This window comes from Zootoca vivipara, chromosome 3 (assembly GCF_963506605.1).
Source record: "Zootoca vivipara chromosome 3, rZooViv1.1, whole genome shotgun sequence".
Taxonomy (NCBI): domain Eukaryota; kingdom Metazoa; phylum Chordata; class Lepidosauria; order Squamata; family Lacertidae; genus Zootoca; species Zootoca vivipara.
In genome coordinates this window covers 88,249,586-88,261,621 of record NC_083278.1, presented here as the reverse complement: position 1 = coordinate 88,261,621, position 12,036 = coordinate 88,249,586, and the positions used below count along the sequence as shown (strand labels likewise).

Below are 12,036 nucleotides of genomic sequence, written 5' to 3'. Positions count from 1 at the left end.
TCCTACTTTACAGACTGGGAGGGGCTGACATTCTGTCCCCTAATTTATCCAATCTGCTACTGGCTAAAGTACATTAGATTAAGGTAGTCATACATTACAAGCCTGTGCTTCTCGCTTTGAGAACTCTTATGGAGTCTTGTCTCTAATATCATTGATAGGACAAAATAAAAAAATTCCTTCCAGTAGCACCTTAGAGACCAACTAAGTTTGTCATTGGTATGAGCTTTCGTGTGCATGCACACTTCTTCGGATAAGTATGCATGCACACGAAAGCTCATACCAATGACAAACTTAGTTGGTCTCTAAGGTGCTACTGGAAGAATTTTTTTTATTTTGTTTTGACTATGGCAGACCAACACGGCTACCTACCTGTAATCATTGTTAGGGGAGGGGTAGTTCCTCTGGTAAGGGACATATTGTGCTCCTTCTGCAGTAGTTTGTACATCTTTTGTGCCCACCCTGCACACACCTCTCACCTGTGATTACTAGAAGCTGTCAGCATGCAACAGCGACACACACTGGGAGCAGCTTTGACTGGCCAGCTCAACCAGGTGAGGGTAGCCAATGGGTGAGCTAGGGACTTCCCCTGCATGCAAAGACAGACTCTAGCGGATTGAGTGGACAAGACCAATAGTGGATCCAGTGGTCAAGAAGAGAAGAGAAGATATATTTATTGTCATTGTCACCTTGCGGGAACAACGAAATTACTCGGTTGCTACATCCACTCAGATAAAGCATTTCGCATAATCCAAAATTACTACAAAACCTAATTAAAAACAGTAAATATGATACAAAATAACAAGTAAAATAAGATGACTTCAAAGTCCAGACTTTCCATTTAAGGCCAAAATCGCTCTAGAAAAGAAACTGTTCCTGAGACGGCTCGTTCTTGCCTGCATTGTTTTATATCTCCGTCCCGATGGCAGGAGCTCAAAGAAATGGTGACGAGGGTGCATTGGATCTCTTGATATGTCTAGATGGTTTCTGCACATGCTACAGAGGGAAATGAGGAGCAGATGGGACTTGTCAAGCTTGGAAGGTAGCCCATATAGGGAAGGAAAACTCTGATCCTAAACTTCCACTGCTTTGTGGAACATCTTTGTGAGAAGAAAAGGCTAAGGAGTAAACCCTACACAAGAGTGGAGTCCCTAAGGCAGTTGGGTGGTGCCTTGTATGCCTCCTTCCATCAACTCCTGCAGCCTAGCTGGTGCCAAACATATTGCTCTGATTTCCTTTGGACCACATCAGAGAGGCCAAGAGAGGGGTTTCGTCATCTGGGCAACTCAGGATGTCCATACACACTGCTCAGGACTGCGCAATGGTGCCCACCTGAGAGGTGCCGGAACTGAGTTCCAGCTGAAAAAAAAAAGCCCTGGCCCTGGGGGATGTCACTTTGATGCTGCTAACACAGTGGCTTGACTTCAGCCCCAGAGGTGCACTCCATTGTCTCTCAAGACAGAGAGATGCCAACAAAAAGTCTACAACACATGTTAGTTTACTCCAGTTCCCATCAGCCGCAGCCAACATTACCCATGGTCTGGGATGATGAGAGTTGCACCCCAGCAGCAACTGTGGTGCACCATTCTGGCTACCCCTTTTCTACTAGGTCCACTGAGGCTTTGATTCCTTGACTTGGAATGGTACTAAGCAGGAAACTAGCAGTGCTTTTCTTGGGGGGTGGGGGGCTGGGGAGTCCAACATATTTGCTTTAAACTCTGGAGGCTGTAAATTGGGCCACCCTTAGAAGATGGTACTCGTGATGATGACCATATCTCAACTCCCTGCAACATTGCAGCTCCTCTGGACGCATCTGCACTTTTTCACTTTCAAATTCAGGTTCTGTCTCTCATATTCTATGAGGCTATGTTGATAAGAGGGCAAATTGTGCAAATAGAAATGGTTCCCACTAAACTCTGGGTCAGACTAGACGGAATGCAAGACGGGATACAAGTGAAGGACTTTGTCCTGCTTCAATCACTAGGGATGCTTAAAGGCATCCCATTACCTCTCCCATATAAGCAGATGGATGTCGCTGACTCCTATGGGGAAAACTTAAATGTGGTTCTTAAATCCTTAGCTATACAAGGGACTAAACCTGAACCCAACCCTTGCCATTGGATGATCCAGTCTCCACAGATGGAGCCCTTGCAAAGTGCAGATGTATTCAATACATCTTTGTGAAAACAGGAGAATTTTGCATTTATAATATTTATATTTTAGCCCATCCTATGCAAATACATACCAACTATCCCCAGCCTTGGGTTTTTTTAAAAATGTTTTGTTGAATGAATGCCTCATTCCCAAAAATGTTTCTTCGCAGGCATATTTTCAGTGGGCTTTGGAGTCTTCTTCACGTGTTCTTTAATTATTAGTGTTGTGCCAAAATATGCCCTGCCAAGTTTTCTTCCTCTGTGAAAGAGGCTTCCACTTTTCGACCTCATTTTCAGGACTCTTTGGGGGTTTTGAGCTTACTTTATCTTTGTGAGGTAGCCAAGACTGGTGTGTGCATTTTTCTTTCCAGTAAGCATTTCTTCGGCTCTCTGCAGCCTCCCCAGCTGCCCACACTTCCTGACCTGAAAAACCCCATAGGAACAACTGCCTCATAATGTCTTTGCCTGGGCTTTAATTGGAGCATGAGCACCTGGGAAGGTTGCAGGCCTCATGCCATCAGCGAGATGATTTGCAGCATGATCAGTAGGGTGATGACTTTTTTACAACCTCATTTCCCTGTACTGTATCATAATTTTATGAGCTTTCATTAAAGATTAGATAAAATCTTACTTTCAAAGAGCTTTGATAAAAAAAACCTGACACACAAAATGATTTTAAAAAATTTATTTATCAGTTTTCTGACCATTTTTGAAGTCACTGTAAGCAGATATAAAATTGAACCCAAACTTTAGAGTCACATATATACAACATTATAGAGGGCCATCAAACACACAAGGAAGCTTTTTTTTAGCTGCAGTAACAGTAGACGCTGCTAGAGGACGATGTTTTGCTACCTCTCCTGTAGGTTCTTTTCCCAGCATGCCCAGCAGGGTCTGCTGGCTGAGTTTTGAGGTCCCAAAAAGGGGCTTTTACCTTGCGCAGGTGTGACATTTGTATACCCTATGTTGCTAAGAACACTCCCCATTGTGGAATGTGGTGCTGTGTCCAAATTTGATACGAAATATATATAGAATTGTTAATACAATTTTATGAAATGGTAAAACGGCATACAAAAAAATTAAAAACGGTAACCTTTTAAAATATTTCAATGGTATATACTTCATTTTAGTCATTGCTAGGCAAAAGTTCATCCATTTGTGCTACGGGAAATAATTTTTGAGAAAAAATATGAAAAAGTCATCACCACCTCAAAAGCAAGGCAAAGACAACAACAATAACACACACACACACACACACACAAAAACAACAACAACAACAACCCTGCACCCCAGCCATGATAATTTCTCTGGATTTTTCTCTCCCCGGTGATATTTTCCAAAGTGCAGTTTACCTTCTCATTAATTGGTGGAGATTTGGCCAAGAAAGACAGAAGCAAGCAGTGAAGCAGCAAAGGCAGTTGCACCTTGTCAAGAGACAAGGCAGATCTTTGCGAAATGTGTTGAAAGGCTGTCCGTGGTGCAAAAGGCTATTGAGAAAATGTAGTGAGGGTTGTGGGGGGAGTGTGCCGGCTTCAAACAGTGACTCACTTCATATGCTACCCATTTCCCCCCTCGAAAAAGGAAAAGGAAAAAGCTACATTAACGCTGTTGGAGACCGGGGACAATTTTTCAAGGCTTTAACATCATTCAAGGTGACACCTGTCACTGCTCCTCAGCATCATAATGAATTCAAGAAATAAATTTAAAGTATCATCTTTGGCTGACTTTTGCACGGCTGCCTTCGGATGGCGAGGCAGCCTCCCCCTCCCCTGCCATTTAATCAGATGGAAACCAGATGGCGGCCCCAGATAAAAATATGGAAATGTTAAAGGAAAGGGGGGGGAGCAGACGCCTGCGCCATGCCCTTGTTTCACCCTTCCTCTGTTTCTTCCACTGTTGTCTTGAGAGATACAAGGTAGAAATCTGTTTGTTGCCACAATTCATCCTGGGCGCCAGAAACAAAACAAACGAACCCATTTCACGTTTCCTATGGCTGTTTCATGCAACCAGTTCTGGAGTTTGTTTGCTTTTTAAAAAGAAGAAGAAGAAGAAGAAGAAGAAGAAGAAGAAGAAGAAGAAGAAGAAGAAGAAGAAGAAGAAGAAGAAGAAGAAGAAGAAGAAGAAGAAGAAGAAGAAGAAGAAGTGTTTGGGACAGGAAGGTGGCATATCTGCCTGAATTTATTCTATAGAAATGAAGTCAATATTAAGTGCTTGGCCTTGCACACAGATCCCAAGTCATTGTGCCACTCTTTTGCAAGTGTTTACCGTGGTGCAGCAAATAACCCCTAATGACAATTCCCAATGGCTTCCTGTAATTATTAAACAGCACCAGAGATAAAATAGTCCCCTCTGGCACATAACATAGTTGGCAGGAGGCTGAAAGTCAGTGTCCCAATACAGTACAGTCATACCTCATGATCAGGTTACAGACGCACTGAACCCAGAAGTCCCGGAACGGGTTACTTCCGGGTTCGGCGTGTCCGTAACCTATGCGCAGAAGCGCTAAATCCCGCTTTGCGCATGCACAGAAGTGTCACATTGCGTCATGCGCATGCTCAGGTGTGGTGCTTCATGTTGCGAACGGGCTGCCGGAACAGATCCTGTTCCCAACATGAGGTTGTTGTTGTTGTTTAGTCGTTTAGTCGTGTCCGACTCTTCGTGACCCCATGGACCATAGCACGCCAGGCACTCCTGTCTTGCACTGCCTCCCGCAGTTTGGTCAAACTCATGTTCGTAGCTTCGAGAACACTGTCCAACCATCTCGTCCTCTGTCGTCCCCTTCTCCTAGTGCCCTCCATCTTTCCCAACATCAGGGTCTTTTCCAAGGATTCTTCTCTTCTCATGAGGTGGCCAAAGTATTGGAGCCTCAGCTTCACGATCTGTCCTTCCAGGGAGCACTCAGGGCTGATTTCCTTAAGAATGGATAGGTTTGATCTTCTAGCAGTCCATGGGACTCTCAAGAGTCTCCTCCAGCACCATAATTCAAAAGCATCAATTCTTCGACGATCAGCCTTCTTTATGGTCCAGCTCTCACTTCCATACATCACTACTGGGAAAACCATAGCTTTAACTATACGGACCTTTGTCGGCAAAGTGATGTCTCTGCTTTTTAAGATGCTGTCTATGTTTGTCATTGCTTTTCTCCCAAGAAGCAGGCGTCTTTTAATTTCGTGACTGCTGTCACCATCTGCAGTGATCAAGGAGCCCAAGAAAGTAAAATCTCTCACTGCCTCCATTTCTTCCCCTTCTATATGCCAGGAGGTGATGGGACCAGTGGCCATGATCTTGGTTTTTTTGATGTTGAGCTTCAGACCATATTTTGCGCTCTCCTCTTTCACCCTCATTAAAAGGTTCTTTAATTCCTCCTCGCTTTCTGCCATCAAGGTTGTGTCATCTGCATATCTGAGGTTGTTGATATTTCTTCCGGCAATCTTAATTCCGGCTTGGGATTCATCTAGTCCAGCCTTTCGCATGATGAATTCTGCATATAAGTTAAATAAGCAGGGAGACAATATACAACCTTGTCGTACTCCTTTCCCAATTTTGAACCAATCAGTTGTTCCATATCCAGTTCTAACTGTAGCTTCTTGTCCCACATAAAGATTTCTCAGGAGACAGATGAGGTGATCAGGCACTCCCATTTCTTTAAGAACTTGCCATAGTTTGCTGTGGTCGACACAGTCAAAGGCTTTTGCATAGTCAATGAAGCAGAAGTAGACGTTTTTCTGGAACTCTCTAGCTTTCTCCATAATCCAGCGCATGTTTGCTATTTGGTCTCTGGTTCCTCTGCCCTTTCGAAATCCAGCTTGCACTTCTGGGAGTTCTCGGTCCACATACTGCCTAAGCCTGCCTTGTAGAATTTTAAGCATAACCTTGCTAGCGTGTGAAATGAGCGCAATTGTGCGGTAGTTGGAGCATTCTTTGGCACTGCCCTTCTTTGGAATTGGGATGTAGACTGATCTTCTCCAATCCTCTGGCCATTGCTGAGTTTTCCAAACTTGCTGGCATATTGGGTGTAGCACCTTAACAGCATCATCTTTTAAAATTTTAAATAGTTCAGCTGGTGAGCCCAACATGAGGTACCACTGTACTAATCTCTAGACCCAATCCTACAGATAGGATTGGAACCACTGAAATACAGTGCCCCAAGTTCCCCATTCCCCAGAGCCAGTCAAGGAGGATGCCATGGTCAATGATTCCAAATGCTAATGAGAGATCAAGAAGCAGGAGCATCTGTCCCACAAAGGTCATCCATCAGGGCAACCAAGGCTGACTCAGTTACGTGGGGGAACAATAGCCAGAGTGAGAGCTGGACGCTGGAGACGGAGACATGCCTTGCTCCATGCTGGATTGAAATCTATGACTAACAAAGGAGCTAGATCTTTTGGGGTGTTAATGCTGTGAGGCCGCCCTCCACCCTATGCACAGGTTGCATATATGTGTAAATAAAACCATATATCCTAAAGACACCACAGTCTCCACTGACATTCATTTCAAGGAAACTGAACCCAGGGCGAAGCGTTTGGAACCCCTGGAGAGTTTCACCACTCAGAGAATGGGGTAGCATGTGTAACAGTTTTCTCCTTTGTTTCAGGAATGGACATATACATACAACCAGCAAGTCCACTTCCAGAAGCTGTGCTTATCAATACAAACCCTCTTTCCGGGTTCACAGGTGGTTCTCTTACCTTGCAAAGAAGGGGATGGCAAGCAGGTGAGGCCATTTTCCCCTCAAAAAGACTGAAATCTCTCTTACAGCGTACTTTACTAACAGAGATATGAAGTGTTTTCCTCACATCATCCATAGAAATGTTGAGATATGAATTAGATGTGTGGAATCAAGGAGCAACTGATATACCTTTATAAAATTATGCATGACATGGAGAACGTAGATAGAAAAAAAGTCTCTCTCTCATAACACTATAACTCATTGACACGCAATGAAGCTGAATGTTGGAAGAGTCAGGACTGATAAAATAAACTTTGGATCTCCCTTAGGAGGCAGCGATGGCCACAAACTTTGATAGCTTTAAAAGAGGATTGGACAAGTTCACGGAGATAAGGCTGTCAATGGCAACTAGCCATGATGGTTATGCCCTGCCTCCAGATTCAGAATTAGTATACTTCTAAATACCAGTTGCTGTAAACCACAGGAGGGAGTATTCAGAGTAGACTCAGGGAAATTGATGAGCATAACTAAGTTATGTCCATTACTTTCAATAGGTCTAACCTATCTTAGGTATAACCTAGCTGAATATCAGCCATATAGCTGATGCTCTACAGTTGTGGAAACCAAAAATAGATAAAGGGAGTGCTAGCCATTAGTACTATTACTTCACAGACAATAGATAAGTGGTCTCGGGACTCCAGATGTTGTTTGACTACAGCCCCCATAACCCCTAACCATTGGCTAAAGTAGCTGGGGGTGATGGGAGCTGTAATCCAACAGCATCTGGGAACCCAGCATTGAGGAACACTGCCATAGATCTTAACTACTGTAGCTCAGTGGTGGTAAGGCATGCTGAATTTAATCTCTTTGCCTGTCCCCTTTCTCTTCCAAAAGCGATGGAACAAAGTTGGTTCTCACATTGAGCACATGGCCACACGTTACTGCCTGGACACCGAAATGGTGGGGGACACCAACGAGAACATGCGGGAAGTCGTCATTAACCCTTGTGAGAGCACTGCAATGAGCCAGCGATGGGAGATGGTGATGTCCTGACCACGTCTGTCGACAACGCTAGCAGGCTCAGCCAAGAGGAACTTTGTTGAGAACAACAGCCAAGGCTGTCCAAGCTTGGGGGTGGGGGTGGGGCTTGCCTTCTAGCGTGGGGCAAAAGCCAAAGAATAAGGACATACAGCCGTGCCTAGGTTGAAGAAAGCACACAAGTGCTGGCTCTGAGAGCCATAGCAGAAATTCAAGCCAGGTGGGACTACACAACCATACAGATAAGACCACAACTGCTTAATCTGGAAACAATGTTCAATGACCCTAATCTGCTAGTTGTAGCAGAAGTCGCGCTTCTCATTTTTGAGAAGGGAACCTGCTGAAATCAGTAAATGCAGTAATTTATTGTCCTCATTGATAAGGTGGTGGGAAAGCCTTGGGAAATAATAAGTGGGAGAGCAGCTTCTAGCAGCCGAAGGGCAGGGAGAAGGAAAACCAGGCCTTATGGGAGCAGAGAAATGGATATGCTGGGATACAGCAGAAAAGGCTAACTAATCTTGCACTTTTGATTGATGTAACTGAGCACAACTTTGGAAGCGTGCTGGAGTAAGCTATATTGCACATTATAATTTGTATTTGATTCATGCACTTGTTGTGTGCTAGATACTGTATATGCCTGGAGTGAGAAAATGTGTGTGTGCGTGTGGGGGGTGGAGAGAGAGAGAGGAGAGAGAGAGATATATGATATCTGGGAGCTGAGGTCAAATCTAATATGTGTGTAGAAGAGAGGAACTGTTTGCACAACTCTGTCGCTGCACAAAGCTTACTCAAGGGTTTGGGTAGACCCCGGCCAAGAAACCATCAGTTTCTCCCTTCACTGGCAATGGTTGGAGAGAGACATGGTGCGTTCTTACTTTGCACAGGGTCTCACATGCAGCATGTAACTGGTTCCTCTTATTCACACACTCTCGTGGGAGAGCACAATCCTTGACTGCACATGGGACAGGATGAGGCATAAAAGAGATGCCCTCTGCCTCCAATCTCCCCATTTGCTCCGTAAGCATTATTTAGTGGTTCTCTTTGACAGCTTCTGAGCTTTGGAAAGTGGCCTGCTTTGCCAAGCTATAGCACTGGCTGTTCTGCTTTCCTGTTGAATTCCACATCATGCAACTACTATGCCACTAAGACCAAACACTTGTGCTGACGATGGCTGTTTCTCAGAGCCTCGAGGAGGACAAGAGAAACCTAGCATTACCTGTGGGCACAGTATGTGATATTGTATCGCCCCACTGTGGTCTCTAATCTTTTGTTGAAAATCAACCACACCCTGCAAAAGTGTTGATCTAGAGATCATACTGGGGCCAAATGGTTGGGGGGATTTACTATAGTTCACCCATGCACAAGCCATGATGGCCACAGATTCTAGAGTGACTGGACTGGAGTATGGGTTTGAACAGTCTGGATTAGGTGAGCCTCCAAGTCCTTATTGAAATGCAGAGTTGGACCTCTAGGACAACAAACCTGTATTCACAGACCAGTTATGAATTGGATTCTCATCACTACTGGCAATGCTAGCATCATCGTGCCACCTTCGACTCTGAACAGTAGGATCCATCTTATATGCGTATGGTGAGAGACTTGAGTCATGCTTCTGTATGAGAGGGCTGTTTAACGCTGTACTTTTTCCCATCTCAGGGGGTCTTGGATGAGCCTAAAATCACCTGCTGGTCCTCTGTAATTGTAATTTGTCTCTCCACTGTTTAAAAACCTTGGAATAGGGAAAATTTTCACATGCATCATAAAAGTAATATTTTGCTATTTGAAGACCAACGTCTCGTGTTTTTCTCTTATGAAAGTGCAATAGCTCGTGCAGGTGTTTTGCACTGGTAAAAGGGAGAAGAGAGTGCAGTTCTTCTTCAGATACTTTTCTGCAACTTCACTTATAATGAGCAGCCTTGCCATCCTCTAGCGCTGTTCTATGCTCTGCATATGACAACTACGTAACCAAAAATGAACATGTGAGATCACTAGAGCTGAGCACCGAGAAAAGCATTTTGATGTCACTGTGAAATGTGCTCCAGTGGTTCAATTTCAAGCAAGATGAATGAGGGGAAAGCCCTCCTCACCTCAATTTGGAATAGGTTTGACTTGTATTTAAATAATAATAACAATCAGAATTTAGCTTGGTTTGTTCTACTGCCATTCAGAAAGCCAGAAATCCCATTGTGCTCCTGGTGACCTAGTTGAGAGTACAGTGTGTCCCAAGGTCTCCTCCACAAGCTCCTTTTGACTCTTCCCTCCTCCTCTCTGCAAAACTTAACAAGTTTTAACAAGTCTACATGTGAGCCAAATTTCCCCCTTTAACTACTAGGCTGTGTGGAACATCTTCCTCGGGGCCTCTTCACTTTCCTTGGCCACCTAATTCTGTTCTCAGACCCTTTGGGTGACATAAAAAGTAGGGTGCCATTGTTCCTGTGAAAAAATTGTCCCTTCCGATCATTGTTTACACTTACAGCTTTCAGCCCTCCCTTAGAATTATGAATATATTTCTTTTAAAAACAACAGCAACCATGCTTCTGATTCTCATGATGCAGAGATAACTTTGAACAATGGCAAGTATAGTATGGAATGTAAACAAGGGGATGAAAACAATTGTTATGTGTCTCATGGCTCCTTGTAAAGAGAAGATTGGGTTTTGTGGGGGTGTTGGGGGGAATTACTATGATTTTTTTCTACCTGTTTTCAAGTAGAAAATATACAAACTTTGTGTATGGAAGCTACATGCATTTCACATGATGTTTGAGAGCAAAAACTACCTTATGGCAAACCCCCTCCCCCACAAATCTCAGAAATGGTGGTGTGAAACAGCTTTGTGGAACACCATGAAGATGTTTTAGATGCTGGCTGTTTTATTTTTATTTAAGAGTAGCAATTTTTCGCACAAAAACAGCTAGCTAAACATGACCAGCAGGTGTTATGTTTACGACACGCATATTATGTAAATCACGCACATCTAAATATTCATGTTAGCGCTGGCCTTCTGGCTTCAAATATATTTCTGACAGGATCCTTAGTACAGCTCAGGCTCCTGAAACAAGCCATCGACAAACTTTAACGGAAGGGTGAAGGCTAATGCTACCTTTAAAGAGAGCTTGGGTAGATAAATTACTTTAATGATATAGGCTTCAGACGTAATGCAGTTTTGCCGAAGGGAAATGCGCTTGGAATTATGGACCCAAAGCATATGTGAACAAATGAGGGGGGAAGTAGAAGGGGGGGAAGCACACACAACACAACTCATATGTTGCAATGTCTCACCAAATATATATACCGGTATATCAATAGTCCCATCTACAATTTAGGGCAAGACTTCGGAGCTGAAATAGACTTTACAGAATTATTTATGCTGATATTCTTGGCTATTTCTAAGGCTCAAGGTGAATTACAGTTACATTTTTTTAAAAAAAACTGATCAATTTAAATTAAATAACATTGTATTTATCATCTGAATCTTCTGCCCATCCTCTAAGGACCTCAAGGAAATGGCAATGGGCTAATTCATCCATCCGTCAGTCCGTCCAGCCATCCATCTCCTTACTGCCAGGGTGGGGATTTTTCACTGCCAAAGGCCACATTCTGTTATGGATGGACACCCAGGGACCACAGGCCTGTGGTGGGCATGGCCAGAGGCAAAACTGGGTGGAACAAGTGTAGATTCTACAATGCACACATCCCTATCTTTCCTCCATCCAGACAAGCAAGAAGTACCATAGTTCAAGGGCATATTCCAGTCAGGCAAAAATACGCAGGGGAGGTGGGCTGGGGAGAGTCCAAACAGCTAGGTAGAGAGGCCTGGAAGTCCACAATTGGCCCCTGGCCTTGAGGTTTCCCCACCCTTGCCTTACAACACCCCTGGGTGGTCAGGTAAGCTGAAAGAGACCAATTGAAGGTCTCTCATGGAGGGGGTGAGTGCGTGGGAAAGGTTGAACATGAGATAATTTGACTCCCTAATGGAAATCACCCTCCAAGTATGTCAGCCTCCAGGTCCCTTCCATCCCAGCCAGCACATATAGCAGAGATCCAGGGAATGGAGAGGACCATGTTTCTTTAGAACAGCCTTTGTTTCACGCAAAACTCAAGAGGACATTGACACACTCTGGATGGGAAGGAAATATTGAGACATGGAAGCATTATGTGACATTGAAACACGAATAGCTT

At 44.0% G+C, this 12,036-nt stretch overlaps 1 protein-coding gene across 2 annotated transcripts in view; it reads left to right on the top strand.

Moving 5' to 3' along the window:
* GALNT14 (polypeptide N-acetylgalactosaminyltransferase 14) overlaps positions 1–9,642 on the top strand; it is a 233,723-nt gene extending 224,081 nt beyond the window's left edge. For both annotated transcript variants that reach the window (XM_035111477.2, XM_060272962.1), the window contains 2 exons: positions 6,745–6,864; positions 7,714–9,642. In XM_035111477.2, coding sequence (XP_034967368.1) covers positions 6,745–6,864; positions 7,714–7,872 — 279 coding nt within the window. In that variant the 3' untranslated portion in view covers positions 7,873–9,642. The remainder of the gene's footprint in view (positions 1–6,744; positions 6,865–7,713) is intronic.
* Positions 9,643–12,036: the final 2,394 nt, after the last annotated feature.